Below are 24,921 nucleotides of genomic sequence, written 5' to 3'. Positions count from 1 at the left end.
CCACGCCTCAACACACTTTGTAGCACGCCATCCCTGCAGAAGGGTAGCTGGAAAAGACTGATCAGGAATTTTGGGTGAACTTCAGCTACAGCTGTTTTGTTTTACTGCAAAAAAAAAAAACTTATAGCAAATTATATCTAAAAATGAACACATTCATGCAGTAACACCTCCCTCCTACAATCAAGTTTCATGCTCTGGAGAGCAGAGATTAGGGATTCTCACGCATTCAACGAAATAAAATAAAAACCAAAAACAAACAAGGAAAGACTTTAAGAGGAAGATTCTAAAGTCTCAGATTCTAAATCATACAGCTGATGCCAAGACAGGCTGATATTCTGATGGACTTTGCTGTTTCCCGTGTTTTCCTTTTATAGTTCCCATAATCACATGTTCAAACTCTTTCTGCTGTCGTGTGCCAGGTCAGTCAGACACACGATGGTAGCAGAACAGCCAAAACTATGCAAAATATAATCATTCTCTATGGGAACCCTGAGTTACAGCTTGGTTCAACTCAGCCTTAACACTATGAAAGCAAGAACTCTTACCCAAATCAAGCACCATTTCCCCATTTTCTCATTCAGGTATCTGAAGAAATTCCTTTGCAGCAGTTCTACAGGTGAGGCAAACAAAAAGCTGAATGCACAAAAATCCAGTTTCCCAAGCAGCACATCTTGGCACATCTCACATCAAGTGGCCACGTGTGGCAACAAGAATCCCAAGACATCACTGCTGCTGGAGACACAAGCTGGGGCATGTAGGATTTCAGCATGAAGCATACAGGCACGATTTCTCTCCCAGCCCTAAGTCCATGCCAGATGCCATGATAAATAGAGGCTGTGAAGTCAGCAACAGACCACTGTCCCCACTCCCTCTCCAAGACATCACAAGACACTGGTGATCAGGACGCACAATGTGGGCAGCCAGATGGTATCATGCATCCTGCAAAGAGAAGCAGAAACTTTAGAACCTACTTCATGCTAAAGCAATCCAGCATGCTGATCTCTCTCCTTCACACCCAAACAGATAGTTTCTGAAAACTCCAGCCTCAACTTGGCCCCCTTCCCATGAGTAATACTGGTTATGGCATGTGAGGACATGTCCACATGGTTTGCTGTATCATTTTGCTCATGCCATGTTTGCGAAGTTGCCCACCTTTTAGTGCCCTGACCCCAACTCAGGCAGCTTTACTCACAACCTCTTCTATTTCCAGGGGGCAACAAAACCTGTTTCTGGATTTCTCTTAACGCTCAACACTGCCTTATCAAACCTGTATCTTCTCCAAACCCAGCATAAGGCAGCTCTTTGGTCCATAGGAGCTCCTAAATAATACCATCATCCAGCACAACACTACAGAGGCCATCCCTGAGACTCGCATGCACGGCTCACTTTATTTAGTTAGTGCTCATGGATTAAAAGCCAAAAATCAAGGCTAGATGCTAGTTTCATAATGTGCAAGAACATCTGCCTAGTTGTATGGTGGAATATATGCAGCCAGGTAATGCTATGCTGGCTGAAGATGGGCTAAATCTTTTCTCTACAGGCAGCAATGCTAATAGGCTGACTCATGTTGCAGAATTTTCTCAGCTTTTAAAGTTGATTTTAATCCTTAAGCTAAAATGAATCAATCCATCCAAGGAAATCCCGTGATAAACTGAATGCTTTTTGTCAGAGCTGGAAATAGTGGAAGCTCAGAGAATCACAGAAATTGGACATTGCCTCTGAAGGCAACAAGCTGACAACTTGTTCATGACCGTTTTTGTTAGTGGACAGTTACAGGTACACGGTTTCACCAAACATACTGAAAGCATTTTGTATAACTTAAAAAGGTGCAAAGGATTCAAATGCCCCCCTCTTCTCCTGGCCTCATCTAACCTTCTTGACAGCAAGATGAAGCACAAGCAGTATAAAGCAGCCCAGAGTCAGGTAATACATAGTAAGACGACAAACACAAAAGAGTCCTTAAAATACTTTCCAGCATTACCAGCTGCTCCAGCCTACTGCAGAGTCCTGCATGTCCCCAGAAGCTTCTGAACCCAGAAATCCTGGATTCAGTCAGTCATCCTGAGAGGCTGCAGGTGGAGAACCATCCTCTCCCCCACGCTTCAGACCTCAGCAAGACACCCGAAGAGTCCCCTCACCCATGGGCAGCACTCACCAGTTTGATTCCCTCTGTACAGCCCCAGAAGAATGCCAAGCTGAGAAGGCAGCATTTTTAAAATATTTTATTTATTATACAAACTATTTACAAAATCAGCTACTGCAACCACAGGCTTCCAAATTTTGGCTGAACTCTGCCAGAAACTCATCAGAAGGAACTAGGATTTGACCTGTATCATCCACAGCTCCTGGTTTCTAAAAACATGCAACATGGCCTGCAAGTGCAGGGTGAAAGCCAGGCCCTCTGCACCTCAAAGCAGCTTCAGGAAACATGGAACTTCTCTGAGATGATACCAGGATCCTAAAGATTTCTGCAGAAGGGCCTCCAAGTGGGAATAAGTAAAGGATAAAAATAAAAGTAACGAGCCTCTGCCAGAAGTAACATACAGCATAAGTGACCAAAGCACATCCCCATTAACTAGTGTTAAGGGCAGCATAAAAAGTGACCTTACTGGGAAAGGGTATAAAGTTAGAGACAAGTTTAGAAACACCTTGATGGATCTCAGGAACACAGGACTGGCTAGAGCCCTGTGGAAACCTGTGGGATGGGTTTAGTTGACTAACAGCACCCATCACACTTCTGGCTGCACTTCTGTTAAGAAAGATCTTGACATCTGCACAGCTGCTGGGAAGCATGGGGTGCTGGCTGCAATGCAATGAGAAGTATTTAGAAGCTCCTTCCAGTAGACAAAGACTGCCCAGTGTCCAGCTACTTCATCCTCAGAATAAAAATGTCCAGCTCAAGAGAAGAAGGGAGAAGATTCCTGAGGAAGGTGTCACTGGCAGACTTGGCCCATAGCTACAAGGCTGGAAACATCCTCACCAAGTGAGACTGCAACATGGGAACAGCACCAAGCTATGCCTCCCAATAGACAGGAATTAAGCTGAACACCAGCGCTTCCTCTCAAGTCCCTGGAGAAAGGGGTAAAGTGGTGGCATAAAGAACATAAGAGCTGTGGAAGCAACCTGCAGTGTAAATATAATGGTACCAAACTCTCCACCCAAAGGTCAGGACCTTGCAGAATGGAGCCTGCACTAAAAATGGGAGAACAGCCACTACTAAAGTGATCTGTCAGAGCACAACAGTGGCAACTCTGAAGCTGGAAGGCTCCCAGCACCTTGGTGCCAGTGAGGGAATGAATTCACAAGGCAAAGAAATCCCCCTGAGTAGTCTCAATATTCAGCCGGCTGCTTTTTGGCACCAAAATGGCTTATTTTTTTCTGTATGAAAATAATGTAGCCCAAGAATGGCCAAGATGCTGCCTTAAAAACATTTTCTAGATGTACAACATTTACCCCGAATTCCCAGTCAATTCAACTAAGCTATACTGGAAAAGCACACACAATTGTCTTAAAATATCCATACTGGGCAGAAGTCTATCTGGATCAGCTTGAAGACAGCAGAAATGGACTGAAGAGGATGATGTGATTTTTTAATCTAATATGGTGTTCTAAAATTAGCTCAGGGATGCCAGTCTGAGACTCCATTCTGGAAGAAATCCACCAATTCCATAATCAAGTGAAAACTTATGAATTGCAGGTACTAGCAATGCAGGTTTCTCACACTTTGACTCTTGGATGCCTTTGACTCCTGACCTGAGCTGTCTAAAGGACTGATGAGAACTTGAATTTTACTTCAGTGAAAAACTTGAGGATCTTGAATTTTACTTCAATGAAGAACTCATCAAGATTCCCAGATTCCCCTTTCCTTTACTTCCCTGTGAAGGGCTGAAGGGACTGCCAGCAACAACACACCCCAATGAAAAGCTTGCTTCTACATGCTGGTCTGCCCCCTCCTCTCCTCACAAGCCAGACAGTGGTGAGTGCAGTCTGTTGAGTGACCACTTGAGTGACGTTCTAGTTAATAATGTGCTGGAAAGCCAGCAGCACTGAACAGAACAGAAGGAAAAGAGAGCTAAAGAAAGAAAGTAGGAAAACCAGGAGGACAGAAAACCAGCTGCTCTCCAGGCACCAGCACCCCTCTGGAAACTCTGCCTGAAATGCAGTAGAGAAGTCTCAGGCTGCTGCATGATAGAGGTAGAAGCCAAGACCCTGTGGGATGATGGCGTGGAGGTACCATGTTTTTCCCAGTACCACCATCCCAAGAACAAACACAAGCCCAGTGCACACTGTAGCTGCTTACCAACCTATCACTGTTAGCACATAACATACATACCCTGAAGGTGAATGTGGGATAGGCATTGGTGCTCAGCATTAAGGAATCACACTCATGCCCATACTCTCTCTCCCTGAGGAAGGGAAAAGAAGGCAAGGGCATAGGACAGCTTCCTGTGCAACATCAACTGTCAGAAACATTCAATGGAGGAGAAACTCCTCTTCCAGTTCATTTGCAGAGGCTCATTACCAGCCACTGCTGGAGGATGCTTCTGCTGCTAGACCCTGGTGGAGGTAGTACAGGATCACTGTCAGGGCCAGCACTTGTGCTCCAATGAGATTGTTCTCCCCTTTGGGTTACTCCCTTCAGTGGATACTGTCCACTTTTCTCTGTGGCACAGGTGACAGCAGCATCCAGAGCAAGAAGAACCAGAAACCCTTCTGTGTCAGGTACTGAAAGGATGGACAACCTTATACTCTTCATGAGTCAGAGTTAGATGAGCTATTGGGGAGCATCACTGGGGGAGTTGAGCCAAGACACGGGAAGTTACTAAGGCTTCCCATGAGCCACGTTTCCAGCAGAGCTCCATGCTGGTCTTTCCTCTTCCTCCCAGAGAGCTACAATAAAGGCAACTCAGCAGATATCCTGCACCTCATTGTAACTTCTGCTTATGAACTTCATCTTTTCAGAGAGGGATGGGCTTACACGGTGCATGGAAATGAAGTGCAATATCTCCTTGATGAATGCACCATAGTCAATTGCTGTTTCACATTGAACCAAAGGGAGAATGAGGGAAAAGGAAAAGATGAGCTCTTGATGACATATTTGGGATATGGAAAGGCCACATGACATCTTCTGGATGATGAATTCCTTTACATGGAGTCTTTGCTCTGCCTCTGTTGCCCATGTGGAGGGAAGGAGAACAAGCATAGGACTGAACCTGGGTCTTGCCATGAAGAGCCAGGAGGTTAAGTGGCCGCCTGAAAAGGGGAAATCACAGCATGCCGAAGCCCTCACAACCCTCGCTGATAGCTAGCTGCAGCATCTTGTGCACTTCTTCATAGGAGTCATAAGTAGGGAGGCACAGCTGGTTAAAACTGGAAAACAAGAGAAAAATTCCATTCAGACTGAGAGGACCATCCCCATCAGCTGCTTTATATGGGTTGACATAAGCATCCTACACATTACATGTTATATACTGCTGGCCAACCAAAACTAAAGCTGGTGTCATTCCCTAAACCACAATGCGGAAAGTCCTACCACCCCAGGACACTTGCCAAGTGTGGGCTGTTGGCAAAGTACTGTGAGTTGGAGCCGCAATGATCTGGAAAGATGGACAGAGTGCAGCAAACCCTCCTGGAGGCAGCTGGGAGGAACCAGTTGTGAACTGCAAGAGCCTAGCCAGCTCTTCCTGTGTGAAACTGGAGACCACGGTCCAAAACCACCTCATGACCTGTTAGGAAACAGGAAAAGCAAAGCCAGGTCTGCCAAGTGAATCAAATAAGCATCTAAGGAAGATGCAAGATGATCAGTCACTTGCCCTTGTAAGCAAGTTACTCATAGTAAAAATTCTTTTGTTTTACCTGGGTGACACATAAAGGCAAGTATTAGAATTTCTTATCAGTTAAGAGATGTCTACTACCTCCCACCACTTCCTTCCCTTAAAGCAGAAGGGCTTCTCCCCACAGAGATTTTATTTTTAGAAGTTCCTGCATAGGTTATGAGGTAAGTTTACAATGCAGAAGCTCATTTGCTTCTTACACTATGCTAATCTTTTGCTTTTCCACAACATCTGGTACTTTTGCAGGAAGGTGGAACCATCCGTGTTTACAGCTAGAAGCTTGTACTCCAAATCTATCTTCATCTTGGGTGTTTTGGCAGCTTCCGTTATTTTTTTTTAAATGAAGCTGCTAACATTCCCATACCCTTCCCTGTGGGAAAGGCAGGGAGGGATAGGGAAAATTCAAGGTATAAATTTAGGCTACAACATTTACCACAGCACTGAATCCCAAACACTCCACATAGGCTGCAATCATGATCTTCAAGAATCCTTTTGAGATAAGTATCTCACCATGAACATCTTCAGCAGCAATAATTCCCACTGATTCCTCCTGATTCCCTGGCTGAACTGTTCTTAATCAGAGCTTTGTTGGATTTTCTTAGAAAGACCACTGCTGCTGAGTTTTACCTGCTGGTAACTGATTAAGCATCATCTCTAGTCAGCCAGGCTGAAGGATGTCTCTAGGGTTAAACATTACAAAATAATGTATGCAGTCCTACTCCTCAATTTTCCAGTTCATCCTCTAGAAGCCTGATTTCCAACCAAGAAATCTGTTCCCAATTTAAGCTGTCCTCTGTTGTAGTTTGAAGAACTGGCTTCAGCAAGCAGGAGGGAGAAATCCTTTCATTTACCTTCTCACGGAAGTGCCAAGATCCTCCTACCACCACAGCATGTGCCTTGAAGTCACAGACACTGATATCTCCAGTACCACACATAAGCAACTGAAAGGCAAGAGACTGCGGTCAAAGTCAGGAGCCGGGAAACAAGGCAACAGCTACTGTGCAAATTACAAGTGTTTAAAAGGCTTTATTCCTGGTCCATTTGTCAGAGAGGAGGGGAAGGGTATTGATGCTTAGGGAGCCAATAATTACCTCAAGCTCATTCTCATCAAAAATAGCCAGGAGATTCTCAGGAACTAACTCATTAAGACCTGGAAGAGAAGAGGAGACAGCAAGTGCTATGCCCTGGGACATAAAGGCAGAATGAGGTGGGGAGCAGACATGATGTTACCTTTCAGGAAGTGATCCACCTCCTCTCTAACCTGGTTGGCCAGCCTGTACTGCGCAAGCAGATTTAAATACAAGATTTTGTTTTCATTGGTCACTGCTATTTGAGCCCCTCCTGTCACCAGTTCCACCACCTGAAAACAGGAGAACACTCGGTGTGAATGTGACTAACAGCATTCCCCAAACCTGATCTCTCAACCAAGCAAGGAGCTAGTGGCAAGAGTCTGCCTTCTCTGCTACAGGCAGAAGGCGTTAAATTGTCCCACCTCCAGGTACTGCCTCCCTCACCTTCTCCAGCTGTCCTGTTTTGCTATACTTCTCTTCAGCAAAGACCAGATCCATCTCACTCACATCATTGTTCAGTATGAAACAAACTTTGGATTTATAGAATTCTGGGTCATCTGTTTCAAAATACTGTGTGAAAGAAAAAGACATGGAGGAGCCAAAAAAAAAAAAGCCTAACAACAAAACATACACTGTTAACCAGGACTCTGGATCTGCTTCTACTACACCAATGTTGAACCTCTCCCCAGACCAAGGCTGAGAGGTTTCACCTTGTAATGCATACGAAGTCCTATGATCTGAGCCAGGAAGGATCGGGTGAAGCGAGCTCGAACCAGCTGTTTGTAGGCACCTCCCAGAGATGATTCATAAAGACACTTTCCTACTAGGCGGCCTGCAAATTCATACACTTTGAGCCGTAAATATGTGGGACGGCCTGGGTTTGGATGTACCTGGAAGAAACAGCAAAATGAAATACCCAACTACCAGACAAGACTAGCACAAATAGCAAGTATGGGACCAGCTTGAGTCACTGCAGCTCTCACAGGCTGTGCCAGAAGCTTTATCCTTAAAGACAAGCTTTGGGGATACTACACTAGAAATAAAATGCCTGAGCCTACTTAGGAAGAATTAAATAAATAAATGTTTCACACACACAGGCCAGAAGCTGCATGAAAGCATAAATGGATTCTGAAATATTCAGAGCCAACAAAACCTCTAGACACTCTGATGCCACCTCCTTTCACCCAGAAACCCAGCCTTCCCTCTGTATCTTTGATACTTCAGTGGTGTCCTGGGTTCAGCAATAGCAGTCATTTTTCTCCTTCTTAGTAGCTGGTGCAGCGCTGTGGTTTTGACTTTCAGCCTGGGAACAGTGCTGATAACACCAATGTTTTTAGCTGTTGCTCAGTAATTTTTAGTCTGACCAAGGACTTTCTGAGTCTCATGCTCTGCCAGGGAGGAGGGGAAGCCGGGAGGAAGCAGAGACAGGACACCTGACCCAAACTAGCCAAAGAGGTATTCCATACCACAGCATGTCATGCCCAGTATATAAACTGGGGGAGTTGCCCAGAAGGGCGAGATCACTGCTCAGTCGGGCTGGGTATCAGTCAGTGGATGGTGAGTGGTTGTATTCTCTTCCCTTGTTATTTCCTTTATCATTATTATTATTGGTGGTAGCAGTAGTGACTTGTGTTATACCTTAGTTACTGGACTGCTCTTACCTCAACCCATAGGAGTTACATTCTTTTGATTCTTCTCCCCATCCCTCTGGGAGTGGGGGGGAGGAAGTGGGGGGGGGGGGGTGGTCAGGGAGTGAGCAAGTGGCTGATTGGACTTAAACCACAACAAGTGGGTTATCATCATGAAGCAAAGCTTCAAGAAAGGCACTGGAAGTGACTGTGCAAGCAAGCTAATGAATGGGTAAGGTTGCACACCACTTAATAGCTGCATCATTATGTAACCATCAGCATGTCAATGCACACATTTCTGTGTGTTTCACATAGGAACTGTAGACTCACCAAGGCCTGGTTGTTATCACTGAAGCGGGTAAAGAGTTGATTGGTGGTATCAAATAATGCCTTGCAGATGAGTTCAAACCACTCTCTGCGTGGACCTCCCCAGTCCAGAGCTATGAGATAAAACAAGCTTGGTCATCCATGGGTCATCAATTCAAGAGTTTCATGCATGCTGCCGAGTATTACCCAAGATGACCGCTTATCACAGCAAACAGCTCCACAGAAAAAAGGAGTAGATGGGGACTCCAGACCTCTAGGTTTTGCTCCCAAATCTAGTCCTAATATTTTTTATTTGGGCATTAGGTCCTTATGTAAAGTAGGGAGAGAATAGCACCAAAAGGGCAATTCATTAACATCTGTGAGAAAGTGAAAGGGCTGGAAAGTCTCAAAGGATAGACATACTATAAGAAACCAGAATTTCAGGCTAAAACTACTCCACCATCACTTCCTCCTCAAATATATTCACAGGATAACTCACCTTCTTCATCCTGAAAAATCACCTCGAAGTTTTTGCTCCAGTCAGAAACAGAAAAATTTCGTGTTGCTTTAAAAGACTGAAAAAGATAAAATAGCATCAGCCATTACTGCTTAGAACCCCACAACCAATATGCAATCCTGCGCATGTGGATGGGCAATTTAAGCAACACAAACCCAAGAAACAGTCTAGTACTCTAAAGTATAAAAATGAGAATTAGGAACTCCTAAGGTCTAATTCTTTGTCCAAAGCTACAGAAGCCAATTCCTCATTTTCTATCATGAGAGACACATTATCCACATAAATGCAGCTCATCTTAAAACCAGTGTGAGGTCTGAGCACAGCACAGATGTATCCCTCTCAATGCTGCAGTACAGTATTAAAATGCCTGTGGGAAGGAGCAATTTCTGTAAAGCACTCACAGCCCACGAGTTAGAGTTAAAAAAGAAACATTTCAGAAAGCATTGGAAAATAGCTTGAAGGGTTCAGTGCGTTCATACTTAAAGTCACAATGCAAAAAAGTAACAAAATATTTCAAGTGTCTCCAACTTCCTGTGTCCCGATTCTGGATTCCAGTTAAATAAAGTTACAAAAGCTACACAGCAGTCCTCAGTCACACAGGTAGCTTTGGCTTAGCTTATCTTCAAATAGGTTAGAACATCACAGAAGCTACACCTCTGGGCTAAACACACTGGTCACATACATTTGTGCCAGTCAACCTCGAACACTAAATCTTACATTTATTATTATGGCACCTTAATTTACTTTGTCTTATGAGGGTGTACATCAGTGCTCATGACAGTGCAGAAATTTCCAAAATAGAAATACTATTTATGAGTGAAGTAATTTTGTAGCAAGCTATTAACTGAAACATAATCTCATAAACACTGCAAGCTCATGTATGCAGAAAATACTCCAAAAACACAGATTTACTGAGTGTAAATCAAGGGAAATCACTCCTGCTTTCCCCAGAAATGTTCTTTTCCATCTTTATAACATTCCTGTTGTTAGACACATGCGGAAACAATAAGTCAGGATAACTGCCTGCCCTGTGCAGACAGTATTTAGAATGTCAGTTAAGAACTGTATTATATGAATGTCTCTTTCTTAAGTTTGATTTTGAAGACACATCAGCTCAGGTCAGCACTGGTGAAGACTTAGCTCAAATAGACTTCACAGAATATTTTTTCATCACACTGAAACCACTGTTAGAAGCCTGTCAATGCAAGAGTTTCATGCATCCAGCTCAGTAACACCTGGTTTGACAGCTTATCTCACTGAATGGCTCTGTACCAGAAAAACAGCAGTTAAAGACTCACAAGCTTTAGGTTCTGCTCCCAAATCTGGTCCAGGTAGAGAGTGTCACACTGGGCGTCAGGTTCCAATATAAAGTGGAGACAGAACAGCACTAGCAGATTTCCTGCTTTTTCAGGCTGTGCATGCATTTACCCTAGACATCTCTCAGGTCTCGATTTACTCTCTGATGAGGTCCTTAAAAAAATTATCGGAGCTGAAGTTTCCAGTTACTTAAGAGATTGATCCAATCTTACTGGCTGCAGAGCAGGAACACAGCATCCCACGCAAGAACAAACCTGAACACAGACGAGCTACCGGTAGATTTTTCTTTTCGCTTTTTCCCCATCTCAAGCTGTCTATTGGCATCCGCCTTGAAACTGAAGGACTTATCATTTCTACGTGGTTGTCCTAGCACATACCAGCTTGAATTTCTTTAGGCACTGAGCAGAAGAAAAAGGATGGAGGAAGCACTGGGCTTCAGCAAAGTGACTGTTAAACTCACCGACTCCAGCAGACAATGACGGCTGACCTTCAGTGTGACCTTTGAGTGAGGTCTTTTCATATGCACCTGGCGTAGCTCCCGCTGAAAGAAGTTCACTTTGTCCTGGAAGGTCTCTGAGCCTCCTGAGAATATTGACAATCTGGGTCAGGCCTAAGCTGTCAACACCATCTAAAAAGGCATTCCTAAGACTAACTGCACAGGTCGGGTTTACAGCCCAAGGTTGAGTTTATTGCAGCAAGATTTAGAGACAGAACTCTAAAGGCAGTCTGCAGTTAGTCTTGGTAGACATTCAGATACTCACAGGTGTGCTTTCAAAGAGCCTGACAGAAAAGCCAAACTGAAAAGGAACAGCTGGCACGATGAAATAAATTCACTGGAAACACCAATCAGAACAGAACATGAGACTCCAGGAATCAGAATCTCAGAGGTCATTCAGGGCTGGCATTTCTCTCCAGGAAAACTAGCAGGCTCAAGTGTTAACTTCCTGGCTACCGTACCCACTTCACCAGCCCTTTACCTATGTTTTTATGCAGAGAGCGAATGAAAGTGGCTGCCAAGATGTTCCTCTCCTTGCAGCTCAGCTCCACAGGAGGTTGGATCCCATCATCCACCACCAGTGTCAGTAATTTGTGCACAGGGTCAGGGCCAAGGTATGAAAACTGGCAGCAAAAAGATGCAAGAAAGGGTAAACCCATCGTGCAGAAGGCATAGTATATTCAATAGACAGGGCAACACCACCTGCATTCCAAGACTTTCTCTGCTCACCCATGCAGATGCAGTTAACAGGAACACTATTTCAAGCATTCAGACTCTACTTAGGAGGCTCCTTCAAATTTCACACCCTAACCCAGGGGCTTCAGTGGACACAATCACAGCATTTTAGCAAGGTTATGAGGAAAATAAGATAAATGCAAAAGGAATCAAGATTTTTGCCTAGCAGAGGCAGAAGGGAGTGATAAAACTGGCTCCTATTCAGAAATATCAGAATTCATGCACTGAGAGGGAATTCCAGAGTTGAATTTTACACAACAAAGTATTGCTCTGTGGGTGGAAACCCTTCTCTCCGAAAGGAAAAATCAGTCTATCATTCACAAGGACCACAAGCTAACAACATGGAGATGCAATGACAGCTACATGGGAAGAGGCTCACCTTTGTGCCAGGACATACTCTAAAGGTGAAAAGGCGCCATGGAATGATCTTCAGGTAAAATTCTTTCACTGATAATTGCTGAGTAACCACAAAGAGAAGGAGATGTTAAAAGTGACGCATCTGCTAAGGGCTGACCGTGGAACACGAGGCGCAAGACAGATCCATAAAGCCAGAACTCCCTGAGCCCAAGGGACAGGTTTCTGCAACATTTGGTGATACCTTCTTCTGGTTCAATACATAAACACCTTTACAGAACTGTAAGGAACTTATCTGTAAGGCTTGATATTTATTACACATGTGGGATCCCTGCATGACACAGATTTTACAACAGTGTTCAGCAGAACATCACCAGTCTAACTGGAAGGTAATGTTTAAACACACTTGAGAGGCTGAATTCAGGACAAGATTATAATGCATTGACAAAAAGGTTTTGGAAAAAAGCACACTAACAGGACTATTGCTACTACTCCCTAATTATCACAACCATTTCAAACAGCTTTTAAAAAGCAATTGCTAAACCCATGAGATCTGCAGAAATTTCTTCTCAGTGTACTTCTGCCAGAACAAATAACTAGGAACTGTGGCTCTGTCGCCTTCTGGAGAGCAAGCCAAGATGAAATTTTAGCATCTTTAGACAGAACACAAAACCATTTCCTGCACAAGCCTGTTCTAGCTGCAATGACTGGAAAAAAAAAGAAAACAGCATTTCTCCAGAAACAAAGCAAATATGAACATCAACCCCTTGAAAAAAATAACAACATAGTAACAGTCATCTACTGTGCACAGAGATGCTCTAGGCATATATTAGAGATATCCAGGGATTCAACTACAAAAGCACCAAAAGCACCAGAATCACATTAACAACTTTGGCACCTAAAAGGAACTTGCAACAGTTCTGGTGATCTCCTTTACTACGTAGTACAAGACAAAAGAGTATAGAAGTCCAGAGCGATTACCTGTATATTCAAAGGATGCTGAGCTCATGAGGACCCAGCACTCATTCCCAAAGTTAGTTCTTAGAGCTGCATGCAGCAGAGATTTACAAATCTTTAGCAACACCCTCTATCCTGTAACTGTTTCACAGCCCTCTTTTTCTCTTTAGAGAGCAGTTCCTGGATTAGTTTTTTTCTTTGATATTGCTGCATTTTCAGAATGTTTCCAGATCAACAGATTAAAAAAGTGAATTTAAATTTATTCATAGATTTAGTGGAATTTACTTTCTAGTTTCTCTGAATGCTCATAGGCAATAAGATGGGGCAATAGCTTCTGTCAACATATTCTCACTATAAGAGAAACCTCAGTTTCTCTTGACTTGCTTGAATCCTGCTTCTCTGCTTATACATTTACCCTTTGTCCCCGACCACACGTTTTTTTCCTTTTATTTCCCTGAAACAGTCAAGAAACAGGACAAAGACATAAAATCTGAGACTCTCCAAGTTCCAATCTACAGATATCAAAAACTGAGAAAGGGAATGCCAGGTCTGACCTGACCAGAGCAAAGGAAATATCCATTCAACAATCAGCAACACAATTCCCAGTAGGCTTTGGATCAGACCTAGAAAGACACATGGAGCCCTAAAACATCAAGGAGCATTTTAACATCATTCTCAGTCACGAGCTCAATGTTTGCTGTCTAGCCTTAGGCAAACCTTTTTTAACCGAATCTGAGGCACCTAAATCTGGAGCTAAGATACAGGGCACAAAGAAGCTCTTCAGTTACAGTATACTTTAAACATGCACTCAAGAGTGGCAACTTTGTGATCTCTACCTTAGGTGACACATAGCAGTACACTTTTTTAGGTTTCTTCACTTTCTCAGGCGTTTGGCTGTCAGCGGAAGAATCTTCATCTTCATCCTCAGTTGCAGTAGAAGGACGGCGCTGGGAGGAACTCACGTGCATTGGTGGAAGTTGCCACTGAGTGTTGGTATAACTAGGAGCATCATAAAGGTAGGCTTCAAAGTAAATACTGACACCTGAGGTGGACACATTGCGTTCTACAATGTTCTTTTCATTCTCTGAGAGAAATAGATGTAAAAGAGTTGTGTAAATCTTAATAGAGACCAAAATCAAAAAATAAAGAATCCACAGACCACCACTAACTTAATTTCAAAGAAAAGACAACACACCCATAGGAAAACATGGTCAAGAGAAACTCTTAACCCTGGAGTGGGATGAATACATTTAAGACAGCAGTTTTAACTATCCTGGCTTCTTACAGTGACTGGTTGAAGAAAAACAGAAAAAGGCATACAGAGCCCCTCTCTCAGAGCAGCAGCCTGAAGGCATGAATAGCCACATGACAGCCACACTGCAGACTGGCTCACTCCTGAAGAAACCAGGAATTATAAAATTGCAGAAAAAGAAAGCATGTAAGTTACATGTTCTTCATCCACATGGCTTAACATACAATACATGACTGACTCACTTTTGTTATGGCTCAGATGTCAACTACTAGCAAGCGATAAATATTGCCTGATTTCTGAGGTAAACCTCCCGAGATAAGGGAAAACACACACATGCTTTTATCTGCTAATGGAACAGAGTATCAGCCTTAGAGAGCTCCCTTGTCAGCAGAAATTAATTTACCTTAACATTTTTATACAAAGAGGCATTCCTTGATCAATTAAGCAAGGGTAGCCTGCAGAGAAGCCACACTGAAGTCTGCTACATGAGTGCAGCAAAAGCATCTTGTAAGAGGAGATGTAGAGAATGAATCTTGACTCACCACTTAGAACAATGATGTCAAAATCGCCATTACTTATGGGCTGGTTCTGGTAGGAGATGCAGGCGTGGAAACACCCTCTACAGTGCAAGGTGAGTCGGAAGAACACTTCACAAGTCTGCCGATTGGACACCACAGACTTCTCAAACACAACATCAGAGCTCTCGTCTTCTTGAGGACCCAGCTAAACAGGAAACAAATTAACAAAGGGGTCTCTCTAGCTCATCTGAAGCCAAGTAGCAAGGGATGAGGTTGCACCCACCTCATGGATGGAAAGGCTGTAATTGTGCTCATCTACCAAGGACACAGAATTGCTGGTGGGATTGTCATATTCATCTCTGGGAGCTATATGCAGAGTATGCTGCTGCCCACAGGTCAGGACCAGAGTGGAAAAATGGCAGACAATTTTGGTTTTGGAGGGAACCACCATCCCTGAAGCAGACAACAACAGTTTAGAGGCAAATTCCAAGGTGAAACTAAAAAGAGCAAAGGAAAAGCAACTAGGGGTACAATACCCTTGAAAACTGATCAAATCTAGACACATTCTATGCCACTTATTTGAAATACAGAGTATTTGACCACTGAAATACACAGGTTTGCCTTGAGTCAAAAACGTAATACTGATAAAGCAAACACACTTACTAGCTCTCTAACACAGTTTTTTTCCACCGTTCTAACCCTCAGCTCAAGAATTTGCTTCCCACTGCACATACAAAAGACACAAGCAGGCTGACATCCCAGGAAACCTGCATATTCAGCCTATCAGACAAACTAGTGTGTAGAGTACCTGAGTGAAACCCAAGCTTCCTCTTTCTGAAGGGGCATCTTAGCAAGCTTTGCATCTATTCACAATGCAATGGAATAGAGGTGCTTTCGGTGAACATGTACATGAAATATAAAATATGCCAACTGTGTAAGAAAATGTTTTCAAAGAAGCATATAATCAAAGGTACCAACTGCTCCAGGAGCTTAAAGAAACAGAGTAAAGTATTCAAAACAGGAAGAGTCATATCATGATAGCATTTCCAATTCAGATACAAGTAACTCAATACTTTCACAAAAGGCATTCTCTGAATAGCAGATGGACCATGAAAGAGTTACTACAAAACAGAGAACATGACAAGTGGTTAGGGAGTTTAAGCAGCACTAATGACTTATTCAGTAAGGCATTTACTATTTTGCCATGTGCTAGTAGTTGCAAGTATTTAGTCATGGGTCTATTGTTGGGATCTACACATGGCAAGAGGAAAATGATGATGGGTAACCCTTTCCCTGTCACATACCTATTTTAGCCTGAAACACATTCACCTAACTGCCTCCAACACCTCCAAATCTACTTTCAATCATTAGAGGGCCACTTCAACCTTACCTGGCTGGAACACCTTGTAGTAGGGGCTGTAGGCCACATTCAAGCCACCAAGTTTTACAGCGATCTCATATCTCCCAGCCCTGCGCACAGTGAAGGCCACTTTCACCACATTGGAATTAGGCTCCTGAAGAACTTCCTGGGTTACAGGAATATCAATTGCTAGCTCCACATGGCAGATGTGAACTCGCAGCCCGACAGGCCGGTGAGCAGGGAAGGGTTGCCCATTTTTATAGAATAACTGCGTGGGAAATGGAGAAGTCCAGGTCAGTAAAAGTATGCAGTGCACAGAGCAAGAGAAAGCAAACTGCCTTTGGGAAACAAGGGCAAGAACCCCAGCCCAGAAAAAGAAGGAAAAAAAAAACCAAAACAGCCAGCTGTGTCATACAGGCTGTGTTCTCTGAAGCGAACAGGGCACAAGCGGGCACTGAACAGTCTCATTCTCTTTTGTGCTGGGGTTCAAACAAGGGCTCTGAAAAGAACATGCCTCTAGGCATTTCTTTTCTGCATATTAGCGCAACATCAGAGCAGAAACCAACAGATTCTACTACTGAAAGGAAAAAAGCAAAGCCACATCCTTTCAGAGAAACAAGCAAATCTTGTCCATTTCAGCTCTGAAAAAGCTCTCACTGATTTCTTAAAAGAAAACGTCTGGAGAAGATGCTGACCTAAGGAGCTGACCCAGTCTGTACTGATAAGAAACATCAGCAGGAAAACAAAGCGTTAGACAAAATCAGAGGCAGCTCAACCACCAAAATTATCTACTAGACAACTTCAGAAGGTAATATACCTAGACCAGTTATGACCTTAGAAGGAAAGAATTACACCTCCAAACTCATGTGCATGGCTCTTCAAGAGCCATCAGTTTGTGGGCCAGATCCTCCCTGCCATCAGCAGTCAGCCTGCAGTCAGCTAAAGGGTACTATTATTGCCTATTTTAAATAAGGGAGAGTGTGGGGCCTGAAGTAGCACATATCTTGACTGTCAGCAGAAGACACCAGTCTATGCAACAGCTACTGTTGATGAATAAAGGGCTAAGCAAATGAGAGACAAACATGAAGTGTAAGGGCATGTTGCTGGAGCTGCCATGGGTAAGACTCAGTAAGGTGAAGAGAATAAATTTAAACAGCAGGAACAGAACACGTTCCTTTCCCCTCAGCTCTTTTGCAGTGCCTGCCCTGGAGTTAGAACTCCTCACTCACTCTCTTGAGAAGGATGGCTTTGGCAAGCTAGTTGAACCTTTCTTCTATTTTTGAAACCCTTCTAGGTGGGGTAGAAAGGTGGACACATGAGCCCAGCAAAATGTATTCAAACTTTCTCCACATAGCTTCAAACTCTCAGTGTTCAGGCCCCTCACCCATCTTATGTATGCTTGTCCCGTTCCCCTAGACTTAGCCTTTTGGGATTGGAAGGAAATGAAAATTCTTGGCAGGCTTTTCCAGGTCAGACACAATAACACTCAATTTTGGAGGAATATGGAGCAGCCATGAAGCTTTACAGCTCTTGGGTTGGTAAAATGCCCATTCCCACGCTTCCAACTTCAGCTGCACAACCGAAAGACTGCACCAAGTCTGCTGAAGACAAGGCTCAGCCCACTCACTTCCCAGTAAAGGAAGCAGTAGATAGGACAGACCTGGTCTCCTGTGACTCTTCAGAAGATTCTAAAGAGAGGGAGATAAGATTTTAAGGAGTGCAGAACTCAGATACACACTTATAGAGCTCATTTATAGGGGGCAGAAGACAAACAGATAGCTTTCCTACTCCTAGGTTACATCCAGCTTGGGCCAAACAAAAACATTTGAAAAGCCCATCCCTAACTCAGACCTTTGTTACTGTACCCAAAGCTGCAAGGAAACAGAAATATTCCCTTACATGCACTCGGAAGGCCATGCTATGGCCCACCTCGTAGGGGTCCTTCCAATCCCAGGAGATTTTGCAGGACCGGGGATCCAGGTAGTTGCCTCGCACGTAGTCATAAATAGTTCGCTCCCCTCGGCGTTCCCGGTCCTCATGCTGAAGGAAGCTGACTATACGTGCGGCAAGCTCAAAGAGGAACTTAATGGTGAAGAAGAAAGCTACCACAAACACTGTGATCCCACCTGCAGCAAGGAAAGAACAGAGGGCGGTTGCAGCAGCATGGCTGAGTCAGGCACCCAAATCCCTTCTGCATCAGCCCAAGATGCTTTTTATTAATGACAATCTACTCAACTGCAAATTAGGTGTTTAAGGCAGAAGCTATTATGCGAACATTTATGGTTTGTGTTATGTTACAAGTAAGGTTAGAGTAACATCCCTTAAAACTCTGCACATTACTGCAAACAGAGGATATAAGTAAAGGTCATACACAGTCTCAGGTATGGCTAGCAGATGCCTCAGCAGAAGCATATAATTCTCTCCTTTGGTTACCTAGTTTGGAAACTAGTTGCAATTTAGAACTAGAGGTTCCTTCAAGGAAACAGTCATATAACCACACAGCCCCTGCACATCACATTAAGGCTGGACTAAGAAGCATCATGGAGGCAACAATCCTGCACTAGTTCTCTACAGAAAAAGTAAGGGGATGGCTTAAGAATGACATCAGTGGAAGGACTTCAGGAACGAGAATGGTGGAGAGGCAAATTCTTCCAGGTGGAGGGCAGAGTGCAGGATGACAGTAACTTCATGTTTGTTATGTAGACTCTGAACATAAAAGCAGAGGCTTTCAAGAAACCTTTCTAATGCCTATGGAGAAGTCAACAAATACAGTGGCAGCCTTTCCTTCACTTACCAATAATGTAAAACATCAGGTCCCTTCGGTGAGACACACAGCCGAGGATCACAGCTGCATCTAGAACACAAAATAGGCCAAGTCCAGTCCAACGACTCTTCCTCACACATGCTGGCCTAAATTTAATTTATGATTCCTCAAACAAATACTTATTGATCATCTATCTTCCTTTCCAAGGACATCCCTAAAGCATTATTCCATAAGACCATGAAATATGCAAACAACACGGCATGCTACAATGAACGGTTCTTCGTCCATCACAGATTCCCCCTCAGATCAGGAGCTATCAGTAGGACAACGTTATCCTCAGAAAACAGTGAGAATGGGCTCTGGGTACTGCAAGACAGAGCTACTTTTTGCAGAATTACCAACTTGAGCAGCAGTGGCCAAAAGTCACTCATTCAAAATCTAACACCTACTTGTTTCTGCAAATCACAGTTAACTTCTAGTCTGCCATGAAAGCACAGTACAGAGCCACCACTAAAATGGACAGAAGCTGACCCTCAACCAGCAACCTCAGAATAGGAAGCTATGGAATAAAATGATTGCAGACAAAATCATCCCCATTTGTTCAAAACAAACTCCTTCTAGGGCAGAATCCATTTTTTGCCCTGTAACTCCACTACGGAAAGTATGAATGCAACTGGAAAACAGTCCATCTGTATTCTCCTACTCACTTCTGCAAAGTGGAGCCTCACCACTGAAACTGGCTGATCAACACACAAGCTAAAACCTTGGTTTTGTATGCTATTAATGTTGCAGCAATTTTTAGAGACATCGATCTAGAATCAAGTTCTCAGTGAGAAGGCTGCTAAATAAACATGTAGTAAACAGACCGCACCCAGAACAACAACATGCTGTCTGGCTGATAAGACACAGATAGCAGCAAGGAACGTGTGTGACAATTAGACAGCCTGGCATACACTAATGCACACAATATAGCTCGCCATGTCACCATTCAGTTAGTAAGAAGCTACATTGTGCATTCAAGCTGCTTTTTCTTTTTTTTTTTAAACAAACACAAAAGGGAAGTTATTTGTCAGTCATCTCAACAGCAGCAGCAACAGACATCAGCATGCAGAAAGCTCAAATGAGATATTTCCCCCCAGCAATAGCCATGACTTCCCAGACCAGCAAACCCCGTTTGCTGGCCTCCATAGATATTCCATCCTGCAAACAAAGAGCAACCACATACCTTTACACAAGTACCCATGTTCTAAAAGCCAAAAGTGGAGGACCCATTCTTCAGCATCCTTCCTCCTTGTGCCCAACACTGGGGCAAACATCAGCAAGAAATGGCCATAGGGAAGATTGTCATAGAAAGAGAAACTCCTGGAACTTGCATCACAGATCACTGCTGAAAGGTGGGGACCTGAGCACAGCAATTTCTTCCTCTTTGTGGAAAAGTGTTGCCCTGCAATGCTGCTCCCTGTAGGCTGTTGTTTGCTAGCTTCCCTTGAAAAGGAAAAAAAGGGGAGAGAAAAGTTAGATTGCCCCACTGCTGTGGACAAATCTAGCAAGTAGAAACATGTGACAGGTGTAAGATGCACGAGCGTTGCTAGATGTCGAATCAATAGGAAAGGTATCACTTGATGATGAGGTGTTAGGGTGCCCCACATCCTCAACCTTCACCTGTCAACAATCTCATTTCTTTATGACACCCTGAAACCAGCAGGTTCAAGACAGAACAAAACACGTCCTTGCTTCATAGGTTTCATTGGGCTCATGGGTTTTTTTCCCACCACCTGTTGTGGTTTTAGGTATTCAGGAAACCACTGTCCTCACAAGGCATTTCAGTTTCAGGAGCACTGTCCACTCAATTACAGTTTACTGTCAGGACTGAGGTAAAAATAATAAAAACCTAACAGGAAGGATTGATGCAGCCCACAAAACCCAGGACATATGCAAGAAGAAAAGCCACAGAGCCTACAGAGTCAGTATCATTGAGAACACAAATTACGTAAAAGAATGAGAATGACATGAACAGACCCAGGCTCACCACAGCAGCTATCTGTAAAGACAGTCACCTCTTACGGGGATGTAAGCAATGTGCTCCTTCTGCTTGCCATACCACTGCCTCAGCTGCCACTTCCTCCTTACTTGCCCCTCATCTACCTTCCTCTTCACATCTCTCCTACTTTCTTCCATCCCAATAATCATACAGACCTGGCTGCCTTTGCACACTTCCACTGAGCTTTCTAACACATGTGAGAACCAATAGGTAAGTCTGTGCAGAGCTCTTTGACTGTGTTGCAGGAGCAGCCAGACTCTCACTGTCTTTTCTTCATTCACATCTCAAGGAAAATCCCACCCACTTAGACATTTTCTTCATTCCTCTGCTTGAGCGAACAGCAATGCAGTCCCCATGCCGAAGTTCTCATTCTCCTCCTAAGCGAAGCTTCAGGTTTCTAAACTCCTACCTCTGTAGGAGAATCACTGACCTAGCAATTTCCTTGATATTTTAATTCTTCCACAGTACATATCCAAGATGTTCTACAAATGCCTAGTCAAAACTCTGCTCCAGCTTGGCCTGGCTGTGGAAGGTCTATGTCTTTTCTCCACACAGCTGAGGAATTTCACGGGAACTTATCAACCTTTGGGAATCTATAAGATGTCCCTCCAGCATCTTACAGAACCAGTCTCTTTGTGTCACCAAAAAAAAGTCAACACAAAACTGGCCCTGTGCGTTCATCTACCCAAGCTATTTCTGCTTCAGTCCGTAACTCTTTACTTTCTGTAAAGCACACCACAAGTCACCTGGCATCTCTCCTAAAAGTACAAAAAGAGAAAGGCCCATCATTTCAACTACAAGGGTTTTTAAGTCAATTGAAGCCTCAGTCTCTTGATGTGGATTGCAAAATTTCAGAGCTCACTGGACACAGTGAAGGAGTTACCTCCCTCAAATGGCATAGCAACTTGTCATTTTATTATCTCTGCGTGAAGTGATAAACAAGATACAAAGTCAGGTGGTCACCAGAGATGAAGTGACTGTCTTACAATCAACTTTCTTCTAGCATACACACTGCCAGCAACTTTAAGGATGCTTTTGCAGCTGGATACATTGGGGTAAAGAACCATGCTGCGAGTAGCTGATGTCCAAGATACGTTGCCGTTCACTTATTAGAATGCAGATCTAAATTAAAATAGCATCTGCGCTACGAACTGCAAGCTAACCATCTGGGAAACTAATTCTGAACATTAGCCATATAAGGTGCCATTTTTGCTAGAACAGAAAAATAATGCTGAATTATCTGACAGGTCTCAGTGATCTTGATCCAAGGACAGAGCAAGCAATGGTCTCCTGCCACCTGCAGGGAAAAGAGGGATTTGGAAAGCTTCACCTTGGTTTGACTCAAGAAGTACTGGCCTAATCAGGATAGACAGCAAGGAATCATAAACTATATTAGCATCATCGTTTCTCTCAAGTCAGCAAGGAAAGGAAGGCCAGTAATGGGAATACATTTTGTTCCTATTACTGCTGCTGTGAAGCCAGAGGAACACAGTGCAAATCTCCAGAAGAAAGAACAGGCATAGCTGCACATACAAAAGGAACTATAACACAGTAATGGCACATTCATGTGGCTACAACTACAAAGCCAGTTGGGGGCATGCTATACAGAACTGATCTTCTGAGGTCCTAGGAAATCTGTTGTGTGTCATGGGTTTTTTTGGTGCACTGATAAATTTAACTTCCTTTCTTCTTTGCCCTGACAAATTCCAAAAATTAAGAAGAAAGAGGGATTAAAAACCTCTCATCCACCTAAGATGACAGAACTCTTCATCCCTATACGGAATGTCCTCTCAATCCATGCACACAAATGTCCACCACCAATGGCATATGCATCTCATGCCATGCACAGGGCAAGTCTCTTTTGAGTGAGAAGGCACAGTATTTTCTCACACTAAGTAAAGCACGCACAAACCAACAAACAGGAATGCCCATGGGAACCTAGCTTTAAAATATACCCACAGAGGACTAAAAAGTCAGCACAGAAAGCACTGAGCAGGCTCCAGTATCAGCTGTCAAGGACAAAAGCCACATCAATGGCCAGTGTCCATACAAAACAGTCATTCTCTCACCAGGGCTGGAATTTTGTCATACACGTTTACACACAAGCCAAGTAAAATCGTGGGAACATGAAAAAAAAACCAACTACAACACAGGAGATTTTTGCCAACCGCCTTGGTCTAAGGACTTATAATCAAAACAGAACTGCCATCAGGGCTGTCAGTTCTCCCTGTCCTTCTCAAACACAGCAAGACAGCCAGGTGGTAACTTTCAGGCAAGCCTCATCTTGACATCAGATCAGCTACCTAAGCCAGAACAACATTCAGCCTCTTGCCACCCATGGGGAAAGCAGATCATCCCTTTCCTCCTCAATTATTGCCTTCACCCAAACCATTTGGGTCACTTAAGCAGCATCAGAGAAGCCACACCGTGTGTCCCCAACAAACAATTAAGCCTGGTACAATCACCAGTTCAGCTGTGGTTTCGCTAACAAACCCAGTTCTCTTTTCAGTCTAGTTTTCCTCCTCCTTATCAGAGCCTCAGTCATAGTTCTATTGAGGGCAGTGCTTCAGGAAGAACACTCCTGCATAATACCTCACTGGCTGCATAGCTGCTTTTTCTGACCAGGACACCAAATAAAAGTGGTTGCATTTGGAAGATACCCACAGCTACAAGTTCTCACTAATCTCAAAATCTTACACAAGAAAGATAACAGGGTGGCTTCTCTTTCACCTTCAGCGCAGGGCACTAGAAACCAAGGTTCTCGGACTCGTCTGAGAACTTGGAGAATGTTCCCTTACATGTGCAGAAAAGATATTTTGGGACAAACTACACCATTACAGTTGCAGAAACCACTGCTGAAAACGTGCCTACTTGTCACAGCTGCTGTCAAGATCTACGGATGACAACGCATTGCTTTTAATGTAGGCATCCACCAGCCAGAGCACAGAAAAGCCAGCACTACATCACTTCTTCAAATCATGCCAGCCCAGCAAGCTTCTGAAAGCGGCTGACCGCCTCTGTAATCTCCCAGCCCCGTGAACAGAAACGGAGAGGAGAAGGGCGATCGGTGTGATCTGGGCTCCCCGCGCTTGCATCAGCTGGTGCCAACGCACCCCACGGCCTCCCCAGGCGCCAGCCCCCGCGACCTGCCACCGACACAGCGACAGCAAACGGCTCGACCGAACCAAGAGAACGCGGAGACCACCGCGCTTCACACCGCGGATGGCCAGCACCAGCTCTCTGCTCACCGGGAGCACCGGCCCCGCCGTGGCCCTCCGAGGGTGGCCACCCGCCGCCGGCAGAGCGGGGACCCTCGCCGCAGCTGCACTAGGCCTGCCGGGGCAGCGGCAGGGCGATCTCCAGCACGGGCGCCCCGGGCCGGCAGCGGGGGCACCCGCGGCCGGGCCAGGTCCGCGCCGGCCGCCACCCCAGGGGGGACGCCCGACCCTGCGGGGCGGCCGCGCTGCGGCTGCAGCTTCTTCGGCCCGGGAGCCCCGCTCTCACAGCCGGAGCGCCCCCCATCCCTCCCCGAGACGCGGACGGGACAGGGAGCACCGTTACCGAGGGCTCCGGCGGCAGCCGCAACGCTGTCCGCTCTTGTGCGCGACCGGCGCAGACTCCCGCCGCCCGGTGCTGCCGGCCGGAAGTGACGGCACTCCCGGAGCATCCCGGCGGGGCGGAGCGCGGTGACGCGACGGGATGGCACCGGAAGCAGCGGGGTAGCGGCGGCCGCAGCATGGTGAGCCGGGCGTTGGGCGCGGGGTCTCGGGTT

General features: G+C 44.6%; 1 protein-coding gene across 4 annotated transcripts; it reads right to left on the bottom strand.

The window, feature by feature from the left end:
• Positions 1-251: 251 nt before the first annotated feature.
• Positions 252-24,880, bottom strand: AREL1 (apoptosis resistant E3 ubiquitin protein ligase 1). 4 transcript variants are annotated; one of them, XR_008974784.1, is made up of 20 exons: positions 20,334-20,593; positions 19,139-19,198; positions 18,244-18,470; positions 16,375-16,612; positions 15,268-15,437; positions 15,009-15,189; positions 14,051-14,298; positions 12,283-12,360; positions 11,650-11,791; positions 11,133-11,254; positions 9,338-9,413; positions 8,863-8,972; positions 7,615-7,794; positions 7,349-7,474; positions 7,065-7,194; positions 6,926-6,984; positions 6,686-6,775; positions 5,551-5,726; positions 4,334-5,370; positions 252-939 (listed from the first exon to the last, which is right to left on the bottom strand). XR_008974784.1 is itself a non-coding variant. In XM_057428460.1 (19 exons), exons 2-19 carry the CDS (start codon positions 20,422-20,424, stop codon positions 5,268-5,270), a joined length of 2,547 nt encoding a protein of 848 aa, XP_057284443.1. In that variant the 5' UTR covers positions 20,425-20,593; positions 24,711-24,880; the 3' UTR covers positions 3,817-5,267. The 4 variants fall into 4 exon arrangements, 3 of the variants coding, with proteins under 3 accessions (XP_057284443.1, XP_057284441.1, XP_057284442.1); XM_057428460.1 differs by lacking the exons at positions 252-939; positions 19,139-19,198 and adding an exon at positions 24,711-24,880 and having other exon boundaries at positions 3,817-5,370; XM_057428458.1 differs by lacking the exon at positions 252-939 and having other exon boundaries at positions 3,817-5,370.
• Positions 24,881-24,921: the final 41 nt, after the last annotated feature.

The sequence above is a fragment of the Pezoporus wallicus genome, unplaced genomic scaffold (assembly GCF_028554395.1).
Source record: "Pezoporus wallicus isolate ANWC-B61680 ecotype Strahan unplaced genomic scaffold, APGP_CSIRO_Pwel_v1 contig_3486, whole genome shotgun sequence".
Taxonomy (NCBI): Eukaryota; Metazoa; Chordata; class Aves; order Psittaciformes; family Psittacidae; genus Pezoporus; species Pezoporus wallicus.
The sequence above is the reverse complement of the archived record's forward strand: the minus strand, read 5'-3'. Positions and strand labels throughout refer to the sequence as shown.

Coding starts and splice junctions, on each gene's coding strand:
- AREL1 (XM_057428458.1), bottom strand. CDS start 20,424: ATGTTTGCCCCAGTGTTGGGCACAAGGAGGAAGGATGCTGAAGAATGG. Junction 15,438..16,374: donor CTACAAGGTGTTCCAGCCAG/GTAAGGTTGAAG, acceptor TGTCTGCTTCAG/GGATGGTGGTTCCCTCCAAA. Junction 14,299..15,008: donor TGACATCATTGTTCTAAGTG/GTGAGTCAAGAT, acceptor TATTTCTCTCAG/AGAATGAAAAGAACATTGTA.